The following is a 20,577-nucleotide window of genomic DNA, read 5'->3' as shown; positions in this document are numbered from 1 at the left end:
CGTTTCTGGCTGCTTGTTTTTTATTACTGAATCACAATTTTAATAAAATTTCAGCCTAGCTTTAGAGATAACACTTTGAAACCTCAAAGTTTCTCCTGAAAGGTAAGAACTGTTCTCACCTGTTTCTAGTTCAATGTGTCTTATAGCTATCAAGAGTAACATGATAGTCATTCTACTTGTGACCATTAAAGAGAGTCTTGTGCAAAGATACTTAATTACTGATTTTTTTTGTAGTGTCAGGTCTATATGCATGCATGGTCCATATTTGGTAAAAAGCATCTAAATTTAGAACCAGTGCTTTAAGCTTACAATTCATGGAAGCACAGAAAAAAGTAAATTTTCATGCTATTCAAGTTGCTATTGCTTTTCAGTAACATGAATTAAGAATAAGTCATGATAGGACAATAAACTATAATTCCTCAATAATCATTTTTTTTATAATAATTGAAATAATGTTATATTATTCATATTCCATGTATGACTTGAGGAAAAAAAATCCTAATTGATGAAGAAGGATATAAAAATATAAAGAAGACCCGATCATTATTTTCTCTGTTCATTCACTTTCAGAGGTCACCTGAAAATGTTTACTTCTGTTTGACTGTTACATTTTCATAGCATCTGGTGACCTTAATTACACCTGTATATAGAAGCAAAATAAATATCTTTCAGCCCAGCTGAAAACAGAGTTTGCACACTCTGGTGGAAAAGACAATTATTCGTTCCTGTTGCACTGCCTGTCAGTATCAGGGTTTGCAGAAAGACCCAGCCCCTGCTGTGTTCATTCTAGTATTTCTCTAAACACTTGCTCAGGGCTTCATGCCTCGCACCCAGAGCTGGCCTGGAGCAGGCGGAATTAGCGCTCCCTGCGCTTCCCCTGGCACTGGCGCAAGCTGCAGAGCTGTGCGTGTCCCTAGCGGGTGTCAGAGCACTGGTGTTCAGTGCTCCTCATTTACTTCAGTAAGAAAAGATTAAATACAAAGTGTATAAAAACAGTCAATAACTTTTAGCCCTGAGTGTATATATATGATCTTTATAAGCCTTTTTAATACCTGCTGATAGACTTACCTTGAGATGGTTTTTATTTTTATTTTTTTACAGTTTCTCAGTTAAATAAGTTAAATCCACTTTCTTGTACAATAAATACCCCTGGTTCAGTCTCCAGTATTTGTAAGCTACCACAGGACATCTCAAAACAACGTAGCTTTAATATAGTCCCATACCTTTACCATTGTGTCTCATATTATGACAGATAAATATTTTCCATATTTATAAATAGTTAAATAATTGTTTTTAGTATTTATGCATTTTTTAATTGTGTTTCTACATCAAATTTGTGTTCAAAAGGAGAGATTCCAAATGAGGTATGTATCTTAGAACATGCAGTGACAGATTTGGATTTGTATGTGGTGTTAACAAATTAAGGAATTGGGATTCTTCCCATTTGATGGATCGAAAGATCTCATGTCTAAAGGTCCAGTCTGTGCCTTAAGCTTTTTACAAACCTTTTGTATGTATCAAATATACTCTGTAGTGTTAACAGATACTTTTTTTTTTAAACCATATCCTATAAAATGCAGAATTATAGGATAGAGTTGTCTTTTTACCTAAATAAGGCATATAAGCAATGCAGAAAATTTTCAGGTTAGATGCAGAACTGATTGTTTTTTATTTTTACATTTTACTGCAGTTACCTTTTTAACTAAATAACAGCCAAATTTTCTGCAAGGCTTATGTAAACATTTGTTAATTTTTTGATTTATTGAGAACAACAATGTATGAACTTCTAAAGTGATAATCTCAGAATCACCACTATTGCAACTTCCCATGGGAATTAACCAAACTACATTTTGTTGAGAAGTATTTTTGGACTCGTATTATGCCGTCAGACATATGTCTGCTTAACAACAAGTCATGTACTTTCTAGACACAGTATTTATCCCTAAATTACTTTTTGCATTACAAATGTGTTATTCGTTTAAAACACAATACAAGCTATTAAAACATAAAAACTTTAGGTAATTCTGAATTTTAGGTAAACTCTAAACTTTTTATCTGTCTTGTGCCTTACCAGCCTTTGGCCTGGACTGAAGCTCTTTTTCATCAGCACTGTAGCACCTGTTCTTCTTTGCATCCTGCTGTCAATCTTTTGCCCAAATATAAAGCTCATTATACCTATAGAGGATCTGTATTGGAAAAGTCTCGAAGTTGCTATTCTCAAAAGACCAAATACAAGCATTCATTCTGTAGCAGAACCTCAAAGACACTGGCCTGGCCTAGCTCACAGCTTGAAGTGCATGTTTCTTCTGGGGGTTGGAGGCTTTTCAACTTTTGTATACAAAAGAGGTCTTGCATATGCAGACCCTCTGATACTTTGCTTTAAATATATCTGGAGGGACAGATGAGGATAATAGAGGACTTTAACTTTTCCTTTTTAAGCAAGTGATATGCAAATATGAGAGAAGGTAGCTAATGCTTTACAAACTGGGAGATGTGATTTCTGTTTCACAGGTTATCAGATTTTCATATGAACATACGGTACTGTGGTGTCAAGTCCAAATCAAACGTAAGCTGCAACTAAGCAAATTTTGTTCATGAACTGGGCGGGGGGGAGGATTGCAAGGGAAGCATAAAAGTAGGCTTGATGCAAGTTTAGAGAAATGAGGTAAAAAATTTACAGTCAATTTACAAGAATGAATTCTAGATTAATTTTTCTAATGAAGTTGACATGTGGATGGAATAGGGAAGGAAAAAAAAGTTGTCTGACAATCTTTGGGTGCATAGAGCCTTACTGAACCTTTCTGGTGGTTTGGAGTTAAAGGCAACTCCAAGCAGAGCTGTGAGTGGAGACCTTGTTAGGAAATAGATTTTATTTTGGTTGAGCTTTGCATAGTACTTCTAAAGCTGCTGGGGTTTAGACTGCATTAAAGGAAGTCCTGTATATTTCTATCGGAACTCTGCTAGGCAGTATACAGAAATAAGGCATTCATGAAACGTGACATTGATTTTGATGTAGCAAGTCTGTGCAAGATTTCAGTATATGGCATCTTATACAGGACCGACATAGGGCAATTTTACGATGAGAGTATTTTTTATGTGGGCCTTCTGCATTGGCTGCAATGTCAGTTTCAGGGCCATATGCTTGCTTATTTTTCTAGCGTATATTCATGTACATTTACAAAGCTACTGCAATAATAAGCCAATTAAATGCTTTTGTTATCGACTTTATCAATAAGACAGTTTTTAGTAATAAAGTAATGGTGCTAAGAATCAATGCTAGTAAAAGTGATGTAAATGTGCTTGAAAAACTGCTTCTCGTTATATCACAAGGCGTAAGTGGCTGATAGAGAAGAATTGATTGTAGGTACAATTCTATATATACTTACAGCAATTGTTTCGTAGGTAAAGAGCTCCAGGGTTTTCTGTTTTTTAAATGGAGGATTAACGGTTGAACTAAAAACTTGCTTAGTCCTTAGAGATGCCATATTTTTGTCTGGTCCATGCAGATGCATGTAGACCCCAAAAGCTTATGCAAGGTAAGGTACTAAGAATGCTATTGGAGACTTAGTGAGGAAGTAGGTTTCATGCAGCACTGCCTTAAAGCATGTATCATGACCTAGATACAGCCACTACCTACATAAACATCAGTATCAGAATCGAATTATGTATTTTCTCACTTTTTTTTTCCAAACTAGTACAATAAACAGCAGGTCAGCATTTTATTTTAAGCTACTAATATTAGCCTCTCATTTTGTTAATTTCAATTTATTTTTATTTTTTAATAGCAAAAGGGTCATTTATTTAATCTCTTGACCAGCATTTGAACCATGCTTTAAGAATGCTTATGACAGCATTGGCTATTTTAAATGATTAAAATACTGGCTTTGGACAAATCTTTAAATACTTTGGTAGAGGATTTGCAAGTAATATACTGTGTAACCACATTCCTAATTAGTGGGGAAAAGAAATGCAGAGGATTACAGAAAGGTATTTCTTCCATATATCCAGCCTTTTTTAAAAATATCTTCTCTGAAATATTTTTTCCTTTGTAACAATAACCATGTTATGCAGTATTATACTTTATCATATTACAGTGTAGTATGTTTTTTGGTTCAGAATCATCTATAATTTTGTTTTTGTTATAGAATTTTTTCTGGTCAGATTACAGACTGAAAGTCTGACTATCATTATTTAACCAGGCATTAAAATGTTAAATGCAAAAAGTAGTTAATGTTCTTAAAGATTTTCCACATGAAACAAACTAGGAAACAGCATCATTCTCTTACATGGCCTTCCCTACAGGTCTCTTCTGCTTGCCCTGCTATTTGGTTTCCCCACAGATGGTCCCCAGTTTGCTTTGAATACACTGTTTAAAGACAGCAAACTTGTTTTATTTTCAGATAGAGGGAAGAATTTTAAAGGAGATTAGTTCAGTAATCAGTTGGAGTTGTGTATCACAGATAGTTGCTGTCATACATTGAAATACCCCACTAATTTTTCTAAGGCAGACATCCATGTACCTTGTGTCTTGGGCTCTATCAGTACAGTGTTTGAAACAGCTTTCAGCATGCACTAGTGAAGAGCAGCGCTCCTTGTGTCCTGGGCAGAGTACTCAAAGCCTCTGTTCTTCAAATGCTCCAGTTGTCTGTTGTCTGACTAGGCACGGACACAGGCCCAAGAAAAGAGCATGTATGAAACAGGCCCTGGAGATGTGTCTAGTTAGATGATGTGATTGAATCAGAGTCAAAATGATTTTGCTGAAGCTTACTTGAAGTTTAGCTTAATACTGTGTGAAAACTTTTGCTTTTATAATACATAGCTATAAAATGGTGTGGGCTGCAAATATCCAGGATCTGAAAATCACCTAGTTCCATTTCTGTTCATTCTAATTTTCTTAGGGAAGATAGCAACTGGTTCTACTTGCTGATTTAAGAAACACTGCTGCCTTCATTGTAGTATTAAAATGGCTGATGATTCAGGATGAATTTAAGGCAGGTCAGGGAAGCACCTGCTTACTTCTGTGAAGTACTAAGACTGCAGCAGAGAGCTGTGGCAAGCTCTTAATGTTTTGCATGTGTACTGTGCTGCCGTATGGGCACTGTAACTGATGCTCAGTGTTTCAGAGGCTGTTTCAGGCTCCTGTCTTAAGTGTTCTTTTGGTTCCTCAGGTGTTTTTTTTTCCCCCTCTTACAACACTCTTAGCAGAATATCCTAAGTGAAGAAAGACAGTAATTTGATTAGTATCTTATTCCTTGAAATGTGTATTCCAGATGGATGAAATACAGATCTGGCCTCTGTAGCTTGCTCTAAGACTTAAAAAAAAAAAAAATAAAATAAATTACTTCTTGGTTTAATTAAAATAAGTTCAGATAACAGAATGTAATTTGGTACAGGTTTTAATGACTTGTACACTTAAAACTAACTGGAACATGATACTTTCCTTAGAGTAAGAGGACAAGTTATGTCATCCAGATTTTTTACATGCAGTGATGATTTGCTTTAAGGGACTGACTAATTAGTTGGTCATCACTAGTGTTTGAATTTAGGTATCCTAGACAGTGTTTAAAGGGGGGACGGGGAAAAAGAAGCAGATACCCTTCTCACATTGAAACAGGCAGGATAAGTATATGCAAAGCACATTTTAAGTCACATTTAACCAAGTTACTGTATTCATACTATTTACCATGCAGCTTCTGCAAGATGGCCTGAAAAAAATAAAAATAAAAACTTACCTCAGATTTAACTGTATTACAGAGGAGGATGGATTGAGGTATTTAAGTAAAGTCAACTTAATTCAAATGAAGTGTTAGTACAGTACTCCTAGAGGGGAAATGCTTAAAAAAATAAAAATGAATATAGTGATATCTCAGAAGCCAACAATTCTTACAAAGCATGCACCTTACAAAAATGCAGGCACTGGTACCCAAAGAAAATACAAAACAAAGGGTGCCTACCAGTCTTTGACAGTCTTCTCAAAAAGAAGTTGCCTTTGCACGCATCCATTAGTGTCTTGATCCACTAGGAAAACTTTGTGTATTGTATATTTAACATGGCAGCAATGATGGTAGTTAGCAGGCTGCAGAAACTAGAAAATCCTGGGGATGTGTAGCTTTTAGGGAATTAATGAATTCCTGTTTCATATTTTTTGCATGTCAGTTTGGTGGCGGTAGTGGTGCATATGCCCAATGTGAGAACTAAATGCATGAGCCCCTTGCTTGATGCCCCACATAAAGCCAGATACTGGGGAGGTTGCACCTAACTTTTGTTGTTGCTTTGTGGTGTCTTGCTGTTTGACATAGGATGTCAGTATCGTAGGAGACTGGATATCACCTACCAGGTCGCTATCCACTAATAACATTAAATTCTGACCGTGTAATGTGTAAAGCTGTCCAGTCTCCTTCGAGTGCAATGTCTTTGCTATATTTTGCACCTTACTGAGATTCACAGCAGTTGTGGTCAATAGTGTGGTAAATGCTCACAGAGGTTCTCATGTTTTCCTTGCATGAGAACATGCAAACTAAATTCTGGAATAACCAAAGATAGGCACCTGCTATGAGAACTAAAGTCTGTGTGCTTACATATTTACTATTGACTTGATTCCACTTAGGTATATGCATGCTTTCTTGGCCTAGTAGACAAACATTACTATGGTCTGAACATTTCTACAAATTTAGAGCATTAAAGTGCTACAGAAAAAAATTGAATTCCATATGCCAGGGTGATCTTTAAACTTCATAAGGAAATTAATACTTGATACTGTGCTACAGGAAGCCTGCAACCAAATTCCTTGCATTGTTACCTCTTGGAAAGGTGACTTGTTAAGCTGACACAGTGTGAGCTTTTTACTTTACTATGACCTTAGCATTGGCTTTGTTCATGTAATGTCTAACTAATGTTTTGCTTTTTTTTCCTCCCCCTCTTTTCTACTCCTTTTGATGCAACCTGGAAGAAATGTCAAAAAACGAAGGTTCGATCCAAGTCAACAAGGCCCTATCTGAAGAGATGTAATTCAAAAAGCTGCTTCTTGCACTACTGGATTTTGGGTATGGTATCTTTGCTGTGGCTGTGCAGGAATTAAATCAATAAGGAAGAACATAAGAAACAATAGCTACAACCACAATGTTGGGATGTTAGGAAATGAGAAGATAGAAAACTGTCCTTTTTGGAGATAAGTTCAAAATACTTCCTCCATTCACCTTTCTCTTGTTAACATTAACTGATAAGCATTACAAGCAAACAGTTTCACAATCAGTTTTTTTTTTTTCCTTTTCTCAAACAAAGGAGGAGACACACAGACCAAGTACAATGAGAGAACTATTCCAAAATAATGAAATAGCAAAAGATTTTTTTCCCAGCCTGCTGGTACTCTAACTTCACCTGAGTTCGCATGACTTCCTTTTTCTTAACAAACTCCTGTGGCATGAGGAGCTAATTACAAAAGGGTAACCTGCATGGCTCACATCACAAACAACTGACATAGCAAGCTGACCCCAAGCAGAATCTGCAGCCCGATAAATACAAACCACTGGAAAGTTGGTACCAGGCTCTGGCAAACCTCGCAGCCATACAGCGTGCTCTGTCACTGGACTTCAGAGCTCCCTGCTCTGAGCTCACTGTCTGCTTTGTTTGGTCTCCTGGGCCAGGCGTCTGTTGGGTACGGAAGCTATTGAGTGATGGATGTAGTTCTTCCAAGAAGGAAAAAGTGTAAATATGGAAATAAGATTTTTGATGTATCATTTTCACAGATTATATATATAGAGAGAGAGAAAAAGGATTTCCATATAAAAAGGTTCTATTCTTTACGTAAATCTATTTTTGATGTTGGGTTTGTTTTTGTTTTCTTTGCTCCCCCTTTTTTCTGTAGCATGTTGTACAGCGAGTGTTCTGGGCTTGCTCAAAAAAGGCAGAGAATAGCATGCAGATGCAGGGAGTTCTGACACCAAACATACATGGTCTAAAGTTGGAATGCTTGAAACCAAAAACAATGAAAGTGTGTAAATGCATACCTACATATTGACTATAAGTCTGGATTACTTCTTATTTTGGCTGTTTTTTGGCAGATTTTCTGTAATGCCATGTCAGAAAGTGACACCCTCAAATTAATCACAAAAGTGCCAAGCTTTTTTTTTTTTAAACTATAGCTTTGTGTGTTTTTGTCTAGGTTCTGTGAAATACTTAAATAAGCCTTAAAACACTCACAATATGAAAAGCTTGGAACAAGTTATTCTTCTCTTCCCTTCTGCCCACCAAAACCAACTTGCAAAGATGACTGACACTTCTGACTCACTCCCTGTATCTCCTTGATGCATTCCACTTCTCCAGTTATAATGCAAAATTAGTATTTTGACACTTTGCTACTGAGACCTAGTAACAAAATGTGCAAAAACCCCATATAATTGTAGGGGGAGGTTGTGTTGTAATTTTTTTTTTAGGTATACCTTGTCTACAAACAGATTTTTGCAGAGCAGCAGTACTGCTCCTGTAGTAACCAGGCTACCCTGGATATATCTGACATGAGAAAGGTATGAAGCTAGTTTAGGACTCCCTTAAAGTATAGATCTGTAAGGTCTGGCTCACCCTTTTTATCTTGATTTAAAAAAAACTTACATGAAATAAATTATGTAAGTGAAGTGGCCTGAAAATTTCATTGCTATAACAAATAATCAGAATTAAAGATTCTTCTGTAATTTTTTTTATTTAAAGGTTGAATATTAGTAACTATGGAAGTCCACTTTTACAACATATTCCATCTTTGTTCAGTGAAAATCTCTCGAGTTAGCTTTAAGAGTCAGAACATCAGAAAACAATGCTGCAGATATCTTGTGACTTACAAAAAAAGTTAAAGAAGAAAATCTTTCTCATTTCAGTTATATGTCTTATTATGATGTTGGATCCAACAGTCTCACAAGAGAACTACAATGTATTGTTTTGGTTGACAGTTATTATTAAATGTTTCTAAACAGCTTTAACATAATCACATTAAACACTTACTACATTATGGATTAAAGGTGCTGCACACAGGTAGTCAATATTGACATATACTATAAATCATATTCTGAAAAATTCCTGCCTGACTTCAAGCAGAATAAAGTTAGTGACAATAATTCTATGGCAAACCAAAAACACTTGCAAATATATCATTGTCCTCTAAACTTAGTTTTCTTGGGAACATAATCCCCAACTTTAAGAGTTCTGCTCCCAAAGTAGGCATAACCCCAACTGAAATACCAGTGGTTACCAATAATTACATAAACTCAACTGAATATATTTAAACTACCTGTGTAATAAACCTTTGAGGAGCATTTCACAAACAACATTGTAAATGTGCGATGTGATGTTTTAAATCAGACCACAGTGGTCCCCAAATACTATGTACATATATTCAGTGCTGGAGTAACTTTTAATTTACACCAGCAGTTTCATATGAATTATGATTTCTTGACCTAGTTTCTGCTCCACTCACCAGCCGTTGCCTGTATGTGGAAGAACACATTTGCTTTCTGCCCTGTGTGTACAGAATGTAAGTGATAACACGGCACAGAGTGGGTCCAGGTTGAAGTGCTTTCTGTGGTATTAGACAATAAAAGCTGTTTTAGCTAGGTGTTGATTTTCTACATCATGTCTTTGCCGTGCTTTGGAAAGTAAGTACGCATTTAATTTGTTCATCACAGCGCCATCAAAAGAAGATACGGTCAGCAATGTTTGCATTTTGCCCACTGTATATTTGCTCCATTATTTATCTGTTCATCTGGACAAGAAACTGGTAACTATAGCTCATTCCCGTTTGCTGCATGATCTCACTGAATTGATCTGATCCTCCTAAAAGAGAAGTCTGCTAGGCAAATTAACAGACGTATAGGTGCATGTTAAAAGAAACAGATTACTTAAGGCTGGAATTTAACAAGTTTTTCTTTACTATGCAAAGATGGGTATTGCACAAACAAATTCAAGACAAATGTCTGAGGAAATGCCATAGAATACTTGAAGTTATGTTTTAAGCCTACTCAGTCATGTTTTATATTCATTATTGCTACCACTGTTATTCTTTCTTTTAAAAGTGATTTGTAATTATTTTTTTTCAGTGCACAACTTGATGTTATAAATCATTTTTTGTTTGTGGTTAATACTCATTCATATGTTGTTGGCTGCTAACGAATGGGAATTCAATAGTCTTTGTTCTGCATCTTAGCAAGATGAGCATTAAAAACATCATGAACATGGAATGGGGGAGTTTTTAATTTTCAATCACTTTTTCCTTATTTATTCTCTCAGTTTTGTTTAATTTTGTGCAAGATATCATCACAGTTATAGCAGTGGAAACTGGCAGGAATTTACTTTGACTTGAAGCTCTCTCAAACTTTGTCACATCTCACAGCAAGGGTCCCTCTACAAGAGGATGTTGTGCACACGCTTTCTGACACACGTCGGGCTCAAGCCTCAGAGCACAGGGCTGAGCAGGCAGGGAAGGAAGGCTGCTGTGCCTGCTTTACGCCCCTCCGCTGGCTTCAGTGAGTTGAAGGAGAGCTGTATGCATTAGTTAGTTGAGGAGAGCCTTTTACATTTCAAAAAACCTGAACAATTGAAGTCTAAATGAAGTAATGAAAAAAAAAGTTTTAAAGGCCTTAGTAGATACTATGGTCATAATGTTAATGGATTATTGAAAGAAACTCAGTTTCTCCCCTCCCCCCGACTAATTCCACTTTCTCCAGCTCCAGACAAGGAAACAAATTAGTCTCTTGCCTTAGTCCTGCCACAGTTACATACGGAAGCACACTTCTCATTTAGAAGTGCAGAGCGAGGGAAAACTATCATTAATGGATCTATCATCCACTTTCATTTCCTGTCATTTGAACACAGAAGGATTTGTCTATAAACAATATTACCATACAGACATTCTTACTATAATTACAGTAGACAGTCAGTCCTAAGATAGGAGTTAAGCCCTTTGCAGCATACAAACACAAAAGCAATAATTCATAAATGCTTTTGATTTTGCAAGAAACATGAATTGGTCTTTAAAATTTAGAAGCCTTTCACTAATACACCAAGAAATATTGAAGAGTGATCTTCCTGGGGCACTTACTGCTAAGAACAAACCAACAAAACACAGCAGCAAGTCATGTTGTACAAAGCAGAAAAACCCTCTTTTATTCCACGTTCACTTATTATAGATTCCTACCCACAAGAGCTGAAAAAATAATTAAACATGATTCATCAGGAATACAATAGAGACTGTTTAAGTGCCTTCAGAAAGCTTGAAAAAAAAACAACTAGACATTTTAGTAAGCAATGATGCTAAAACCAACACTATTGAAAGCAAAAGGTCACACAATGAGATTATCTTAAAGCTGCACATACTACAATTCTGTTCAGAGCTCAGCAAGCAAAGCAGTGCATCTTCAGATGTTAGGTTTTTTGAAAAAGTTATTTAGTGGAAGCATGTAATGCAAGAAGATAACATGGCTTCTGGGTAAGTACAAGGACTCTATCAGGCTAGTGCAGACATCCCCTTAATGTGTTACTTCTGAGCAACTGCGCACTGCTGAAGGCAACATCATTCCGAACAGTAATCACGTACCAGTCCGCTTAAAATCCCTGTTAACGTTGTCTTTTAAAATAGCTTGTTTTTTTCATAAGTCGCGGGATGCCCCTCAACTTTACCACTAGTAGCATATTAGGCTGTGCTGTAGTACGTGCTTTCTGAGCCAGTACAAGAGTTGCCCTGCCAAGCCTGGTAACTCAAAGCATGAAACAACTCGGTGGTTTTTACCTCCATTTCACAAGCACAGCCGTGCCCAGCTCCCATCACACAACCTGGGGAGTTGTCCCCATCTCCCAGTAGTCTCCTGCACCCCCCAGAGGCCAGGTTTAGTCAGATGTGCCAACCCAGGGAAATCAGTCCCCTTTATGTGACACTTAACTGGGGAGGGGCAGAAACCAGAACAACTCGCCTGGTCCAGGTCCAGTTTTCAGGCTTCACAAGCGCAACACTGCACCACTTGAAAAAATTCCCCTGTTCACATACCATACGCTTACTGTTCATATCATACATTTACTGATTTCCTCAGCCATCAGACCAAAGTTTATGATCTTTGAATCTGCTTTTGGGACCAAGAAGTAGTAAGTTTTCATCTGCAGGTTTTGTCTATTGCTTGCAGTCCTGCACAGAACTTCTTGAACACAGAGAAGTCCAGAGAGAAAGGAAGCTTATTAAAGCCATGCTTTTAACTGAGGACCAAGGGAATGAGCACATGGCCCACACCTTACTCTACAGGCTGGCTACATTCTGTGGATCCCTAACATAAGTTTCTCCTCTCCTGCAGGGAGGAGTCTCCGCAGTCTAACCTGGACAGCGGTAACCACACAAGTGAACAGCATTTTTGACTAGTTTCCTATTTCCAGTTTAGATGATGACCACTTTCTTCTCAGGAATGAAAAGTATCTGGCTAACTCAAACCTAGTGCTATTTGCATTGCTTAAGTTTCAGAGAAAACATGAGAAATTGAAAAACAAGGACTTCATGGCAGCTGTACTAAACTTGTTTCCATATCCATTGCAGAAAGCAATGGGCTGACAACTGACAGCTCCACGTTTTCCCATTTGATTCCTTTCAAAGTACTCTGCGCACACTTGCATTTGTATGGAGATAATTCATACCCTCAAGCATTTTGCCCTCACACATTAGATCGGAGGTATAATTTTGAGAATTTGCCATGAAACAGAATAGGCACTGACCTTAATAATTCAAGACAGTTTTCCATTGATTTGGTCTTTGGACCATCAAGGCTGAGGTTTTAAACATCCACCCTTTAGAAGAGACTCCTCAATACACATTAGGATGCTACGGATTCACAGAACATTGAAACGTTCTTAACTATTACATGAAAGCTCCACTATTCCCAGAAAAAATACATCCAGTATTCCAGAAAACCGAACAAATCAGTCACCAGTGTCCAATGCAAATGACAGCACTAGGACGCCTCATGGAGCTGCAGCACAGCCAAATAAGTCACAGGACTTGTAACAGCAGAGGCATTTTCTTCACTGAGAGAGAACTTTTACCCCCAGCTAACTGTGCGAGCACACAGGGGGCAGAGCTCCTGGAGGCACTCCCCGTTGCTACAGACCTGCAACAAGTGCCCAGAGGAAGCCCTGTGCACAAGAAGGCTGCTGGGCAGAGCCCCATGCAAGACCACCTTCCTGCACTGCTGGCAAAGCGCCAGGGCCTCACCCAGGCAGGAGGGAGGGCAGGACTCCCCTGCTCGCTGCCAGAACCCTCCTTGTCACCCAGCTGCCACAGAGGAGCTCAGACAGGAGATGTGACACTCCCTGGGGTGATGAGCACACTCCTCCCCGGCCTCAGGGCTACCTGAGCTACAGGCCTGCTCCAGCAGAAGTGCTGGAGGGGTGCTCGGGGAGTTACAGAAGAAAATGGCACTAGGAGCAGCAGCTGATTTTCTGTGACACTGCAGCTTTGACCCACCTTGGACAATGTCCTAAGAACCCTAGCACACAGGCGATGGGACTTGTGCTGAATGACACCTTTTGCTATCAAGCTGAAGGAAGAGCCCAGGCTGTGCTGGCATAACACCCACCTTACTTTCCACTGGTGCTCATGCCAAGCTGCACGGCAGCAGCATTAGGGACACTGAGTTCCATCTGTCTGCAGCACTTATGTTTGCAAAGGCCTGAACATCGGCCTTAGTGCAGCCACACAAAGTATGCTTCCAACCATCTCTGCAGCTTATGTAAACAGAGATGTGTTTATCTTCCTAACAAGAATCTCTTCCCAAATCATTGTTTAGAGCAGTCTAGTTTCCTCCCAAACACACCAACAACTATATAATTAGAGAATGACTCTACAGAACTTGCTACAGCAGTTCCTGCAGTAGTGTTAAGCAGTATCGATCAGCACTTTCAAAGAGAAAGCTCAAGTTACTTCCATAATACAAGGACAACAGTCTAAGCCTCAGTACTCCACTTAGACAATTATGTAGGCATTTGACATATTCTGACCATCTGTTTCCTCCCCAGACCCATTCCCTTGTCAATGTGCCCTGCTCTAAAAGTAAGGGTGGCACAACAATGAAATCAGATGGATGCAGACATAGCGCACAAGCAAGCCTGTTTGTTTGGAAATCATTAATTTCTCCCCTATTTCTTTTCAGGTACATCTGAACCCTATATTGCTATTGCAAGACTTGCTCCATTATGAAGTTACTGTTAACAATGGCATAGTTTACAGACAATACATGCTTGACTAGGATTTCTGTGTAACGAGAAAGCAGTTCCAAGAAACTGGAACTATTATAGTACCCTACAGTATTCACTGAAAAGCTTCAGGAAATTAAAGATTTTAAATTCTCCCTTGCTTAATGAGGAGGCCCCGAACTCAAAGACTCAAAACTGCCTTATTCACAGGAAGTATGGAACAATTCCCTTACATAGCAGGATCCTGACTACAAGCTGTTGGATCAGAGGGCTTGACAGGTAGGCAAAAGATTCAGGTCCCATTTTATTTTGCTTCAGTTTTCCTTCCTGATTTGGCTGGGTATTGTCCACTTCAACCACAAGATCTCTGACACGAACCACATTACTCAAACATGATCTTTAGCACCTAGACCAGAGAGCTTTGGTTCTAGGCAGAGCCAGTTGCCTAATATGGTTTTCACAACCCTGCACACAGGCATTCAAAATAATACCTTTCCACAGAGTATGCTGCTCCTTAGGCATGCTTAATGAAGAACAGATCAGGAAAGAAGATCTTGTTAAATAAAAGTAGAGTCTCTGCAGATGCTCAAGAGCTGATTTAAAGATAAACTTGCTACATAGAATTTCAACTCTAGTATCACCTTTGTAGCATCCCTTTGAGAATAGGTTTCAAAGGATGTTTGTGAAAGAAAGAGGGGTTTCAAAGGCCTTCTCAGAGTGAACTGAGCTACTAAATAATAATAAAAAAATAAAAACAAAAAAATAATAAAAAACAATGCTTCATCTGCCTCTATCATACTGCTCCTTACTGGAAAATTTATGTTTTTTTTTGTCTGGTCTAACTATTCTGACTAACAGAGCTTGTACTACAACTCCTGGAAAGTTTTTCAAGAAGGTGAATTCCCCTGCCAGTAAGTTATGCCTGACAACACATCGATATTCCTAACTGGATGTTGCATGGAAACAGCTGTCTTCCTCCGACAGCAGCAGTAGCATATGTATAAGGCACCACCACATCTCTGGGTTAGGGAGACGCACTTTTTATGAGTGCCAAGGAACCCTAGGCCAGAACTGGTGGCAGAATGTATCAAAGCAGATTGTTTGCTGGAGAATCAGCGGGTAACTAAGGAAAGCCAAAGATCAGTCTCACACGTCCATCCCTTTTACACGAGATAGAATATTCTTATTTCTCTCCTGAACCTCCTGCGACCTTTCTTGGCCCTAAATAATCTGCTCTCCTCCCTCCAATTTCTTCTTGCAGACTAGTTCCCCTAAACAGCCTCCCACCCAAAGAGGCAGGCTCCCAGCATTGGGTGCTGGCTGGCCAGGGGCATGCCAGTGCTGCTGGGCAGGTGGGAGAATGCAGGGCTGGCATGTTCCCCAGTGCCTTGCCAGCTCAGCACAGAAGCTGACCTGAGGCAAGCACACTCAAACGCCCTTCTCTGCCAACAGCTACAGAAAAGAAACATCCTTAGAGCAAGAAAGGGTAGGACGCAAGATACCACATCACAATCCTCCAAGAAAGAGCACACTGCAGATACGCTCTTTCCCCCAGAAGAATTGGCTCTAGCACACCAGGAGAAAGTCATCCCATAGTAGGTTTGCTTTCTGCTCAAACGCTAGAGAGTGTTTTTACTAAAGCATGTTTCACTCAACTGCTCTTTTTTATTTATTAACCATAACACACCACCCAGGACAACTCTTCCTTCTGCCTGGAGTGCCTGAAGGTGGGTTCTTTTAGTGCCTGGGAATACTTGAGGAAGGAGAGGGGAAAAACTGGGGAGAACTAATGCCTTTATTCTTGACCATGGAGGTATCAGAGCAGTACCCAAATGACAGGGATGTCCCTTCATTCAGAAGCTAATAGTTGTCTGAATATAACTATTTTGAATGTCATTAAAATTACATTTCTCTAAAAACTACACTGAATGGTTAAAGGGAGACAACCTGTCCACAGGACAAGAATACTGAGATTTTAATGGTGTTCCTTAATCAAAGGGGTTTATTTTTATTTTCCTGGAATGTTTTAGCATATCTAGATAAAATATGGGATATTTATAGTCATATTCTTTACAAAGGTCATTTGCATTTAGTGTCATGTCAAACTATGTTTTGAAAAAAATATACATTAATTTTCTAATCAACGTTCCTGAGTTTGCACTTAAAAAAAATACCTGCTCTGGATGTATTTTCAAAGTTCGTGTTAACTACATTTGACGCAAGAAATATTACCTTTTTCACAGATTAATTTAGATCAGTGTCACCGATGAAGCCGCTTCAAACATATGACTAATAGCACCTAAATTTACTTTTGGGAGAAGGCCCTAAAGATGCTACTGGTGACAGAGCTGCTCACATTTAGCAGCTGGTAGACAAGAAGAGAGAAGACAACTTCTTTATTAAAGATCTCTTTTAATAAAGACCCGCAGCTCCCCGGCAATTCCTCACACCTCTCATGGAAGCAGAAGCCCATGGAGAAGAACGCACACTCCACTTGTTTCCATTAAGTCCAAAATTTACCAGTGATTCAAAAGACCTTAATACCCACAGTCCCTTCACACTTTTGGAACAGGATGAGAAGATCTAGCAATTCAAATTAAACCTCTAAAGTGCTAAGATCTATATATCTGCCACACAGTGGAAAAAGCAGAACAGGAATAAACCTGATTTGATGACAAATGGGGAAACAAACAAAACAGACTGAATGGCTTGCATGCCATACCACTAGTCAACCTAGCATGAGATTGATGCAGATCAAGAAATACAAATCATTAGGTTGGCTTTGACCCGATTTGCTTACGTGCAGTACTACCTGCACACCAGCTCACAGAAGATGTGCATGCGTGTTTCTCTGAGTATTCAAAAGCAAGTACCAATTAGTAACAATGGGCAAAACACAGAAGTATTCCAGACAAATACCACAAACCCATGTGTTCTAAACTCCAGAACTGCCACAGGTCCATGCATTCAAATCATCCTTTAAAACTGTCTAGAATGTGAAGTCTTGTAAAGATAGCATCTTTTAAACACAGGATTTAGAAGCAATGAAAATGTTGCCTTCTAAAGTTGTAGGCAAGAACAACTAGATACAGGGTGCACCAGGAAAGAAATACCTGAGCGTTGCAACATATAACTGGCTAAGGTGCAACCAAAGAAGGTGACAAGCGATAGAAGCACTGAAAAGCTCTGTCAGGTGGGATACTGAAGCCCTTTGTCGACTGCACTATTAAATGTTCACACAGGAGCCTAGAGCATGTGAAGACATGTTGAGGTAGCTTAGCTGGCTGGGTCTAGCAAAGAGGACACTAAAGAATGATCTAACAAAAGTCTGTAACTTCTGCTCAATTAACTGCAAAGATAACAGCCAAATTCTTCTTGGTAGAGCTATACAGGGGCAACAGTCACCAACTGGAAAACTCGATCTAGATAGTAGGAAAACAAATTTCCACCAACAGCACGGTATGCCACTGGAACAGGTAGCCAATGAGACTCTTGAAATATCCTTGGAGGCCTTCAAGAGTTGCCTAGAAAAAGGCACAGCTGACTTGATCTACTGCTGGTAACAGATGTGCCTGAAGTCAAAGTCTGAACTACAGACCTCCAGAGTACTGCTTTCACCAACAGTTCTCAAACTTCATGAAATCCAGCAGAGCACAGAACTACGTGCTGATAGAGGAAAACAGCAGAAGCAGAGCACCACAAACCTTGCATAAGTCATCAGGGACTTGAGTCCACTTCTCAAGCAAGGCCAGGGCCATCCCAGAGAGTTCCAGAGGGCTCCAGGTCCTGGCCCCCAAGCACACAGGTTTCCTGCCAGTCCCATATTGTGTCTGCTAGCTCTGCGAAGACATTTCAGGTCATCACCAGTAGTGCATAACACTGAAGACGTCTCCATTTAAGCAACTCTGTCTCCACTAGTTAGAACTGGTTAAGTGTCCACCCACCACAAGCTGTTGTCCACCACCTTTCCTGCTGGCCATTTAATCACAGAGTAACAAGTCCAGAGGATCACGAAGACCAGTGCAGGGTCATCAACTACTTTCTGGCTGCAGATTCAATCCACCAGCTTGTGTCACAGGAGAAACTAGGATGTCGATTAGGAGTGTGACATTAACAGGAAAGCTTAAGCAGTAGATGTGGAGGATCCTAGCCCACGTCACCTGCTGATAGGGTCAACCTCAAGGTTGTGCCTCCAGTGTCCCTCAGGCTAGCCCTGCTAATGGGTTTAAATAATGATCTTGTGAAACAGGGCACTGAGTAGGCACCAAGCCCCTGGTGTGATTTGCCAAAGCTGTACAATATTAGAAAAGAATTGCTGTCTTCAGATGACCTATCTGAGCAGCAAGAATGGCACTATGAAATCAAAGATAGGATGTAACTCTAAGCAAACTGAGCTAGAAACAACATAAAATAAAACAAAACAAAAAAAACACACCACCAAACCAGTGCTTCAGTACATCCACCAGTAGTCGACCATCAGCTTCAAATCATTCCAATAAAAATACCAGCACAGTGGATAAAATCCACCCTGGGTATTTGGCTGCTGACTTTAGCTAGAGCAGGTTCCCAAACAAAGTCACAACAACGCCCTCCGCAACTTGACAATATGGAAATATATCTATCTTCAGTAGCCGCACAAACTATTTATTGCGAGGAGCTTGCAAGAACCCCTTGGCAAGGAAGGCAGAGCACTCATGCTACGTGGGCTCAGGAAAAAATGCTCAGAAACCAGGACACAGTAAGTGGAAGCGGAGAGCAGGAAAACAAAGCACTGCTCCTCAGCACTGCTCTATGCAAGAGACTGACCTGTAGGGAAGCAGAAACACAGGCTGCTTGGAGGTTTGCTCTATGGAGATGGAGTTAGACCTCACATTACTCTGCTGGCAAGTACAGACACGTGGTCTTCTTAACTTCATTACACTTCATCTTTGGGTTTCTTGATGCATCCAATGCCATAGGTATAGTAGTACAAACACCTACAGAGCTCAGGAGGACATTGCAGTATGTACTCTATCCTTCAGCTAAAAGGGCTGGAAGACAAGGCATCTCAACGATACCTGCATCCTCCAAGCACAAGAGATCTTGCTGCGCACAGAGGTAACCAACCAAGCAGGACAAGCACAGTCCTCTCTAAAGTCTGTCCACGTTTGCATACGTCATGCATGTTTGTCCACAGTTTGAAAGCAGGTACAGGAGAGAGGAAAAAACAAAATATATTTGACATTAAAAGTGTAAGAACCATGCTTTGATACAACACTAGTGCTTTGATACAGACTATTTATCAAGTTACACAAGCCAGCCTGGGTCGGGGTATAGGTGTGAGCAAATCATTTGGCGAAGATTTTTCCCCCCACACTTTTTCCCCCCTTTCTACTTACAGAATATCAAGCTCCTACTGATAGGTTACAGACTGCTCACTAGCCTACATGACTTCCTAGCTGAAATTAATTTTTTGAAATAGTCAGTGTACTCTTCAAACAAGTTCTGCATTCGGAGGCTTTCACTGTCCTTTACTAGGCAGTAGTGAAATTCTGAGTTCTGACTCAAAGCCCTCTAACTACCATTTTAAAAATTAATAAAAAATATCCACAGACTTTGGATTGAGCGTAAGTATTTCATTTCCAAGAAGCTCTTAGGTATATTTGTCAGGGAGCCAATTTTAGGCAGTTTAATCTCCTGCTTAAAAGAGAATTTGCAAAGGTATATTTGGGAGTTAGAGCCTGATTTTGCCTTTGTGGATTTTGAAGGAGAAAAAAATAATTAAAAATAAATAAATAAATCAAGTCTCTCCCATGTAATGCAGACTTACAAACTAACAGACCTTTGGGATTCACTGCCCTCCCCCCCAAGAATCCTAAGTTTTGCTTTTGCTGTCACTTGGCTTGATTTCATACAAAGCTGGGATAATTTAGAACCCAATTCAGCAAAACAAACTTTCAGCTAAGAATATTCCTTAAAAACTTTTTTTTTAAGCTCCTTTATCATGTGGATAATTTTGTCAAGTTTAATGTTGCATTCACGTGCTCATGGAATCTACAGGCAAGCAATATGCAGCAAGTACCATCATACCTTGCTGCCTCTCAGTCTCAACACTGAACTTAATTTTTATCTGTAAAAATGCTTACATTGCTGAAGCAACTATAAGCCATTGCCTATTAACTGTTAATAGTAAACCACAATGGAGGGTTTGCAGGGAGCAAATACAAGCGAGCAACTCAGCACAGATGTTTATGCCTTTATTCAAAACATAGATACCCATGAGATACCACTCAACTTTTCTCTCTTCTTACCCTCAATTCCTATAGTCTGATCATCTCAGCATTTGCTTATATTTTGTTAGTATTTTTTCTGGTAAAAAAACAAACA

The 20,577-nt window shown here is 39.3% G+C and overlaps 1 protein-coding gene across 10 annotated transcripts in view; it reads left to right on the top strand.

The window, feature by feature from the left end:
• ADAM23 (ADAM metallopeptidase domain 23) overlaps positions 1 to 10,223 on the top strand; it is a 74,598-nt gene extending 64,375 nt beyond the window's left edge. For 8 of the 10 annotated variants that reach the window (XM_040561389.1, XM_040561391.1, XM_040561385.1 and 5 more), the window contains one exon: positions 6,950 to 10,223. In XM_040561389.1, coding sequence (XP_040417323.1) covers positions 6,950 to 7,078 — 129 coding nt within the window. In that variant the 3' untranslated portion in view covers positions 7,079 to 10,223. Of the gene's footprint in view, positions 1 to 2,511; positions 2,567 to 6,949 lie in introns of all 10 variants that reach the window. The other 2 variants (XM_040561383.1, XM_040561384.1) reach the window with 1 other exon arrangement.
• Positions 10,224 to 20,577: the final 10,354 nt, after the last annotated feature.

This window comes from Cygnus olor, chromosome 6 (assembly GCF_009769625.2).
Source record: "Cygnus olor isolate bCygOlo1 chromosome 6, bCygOlo1.pri.v2, whole genome shotgun sequence".
In the NCBI taxonomy this organism is placed as follows: Eukaryota; Metazoa; Chordata; class Aves; order Anseriformes; family Anatidae; genus Cygnus; species Cygnus olor.
This window is presented reverse-complemented; position numbering and strand designations above follow the sequence as displayed.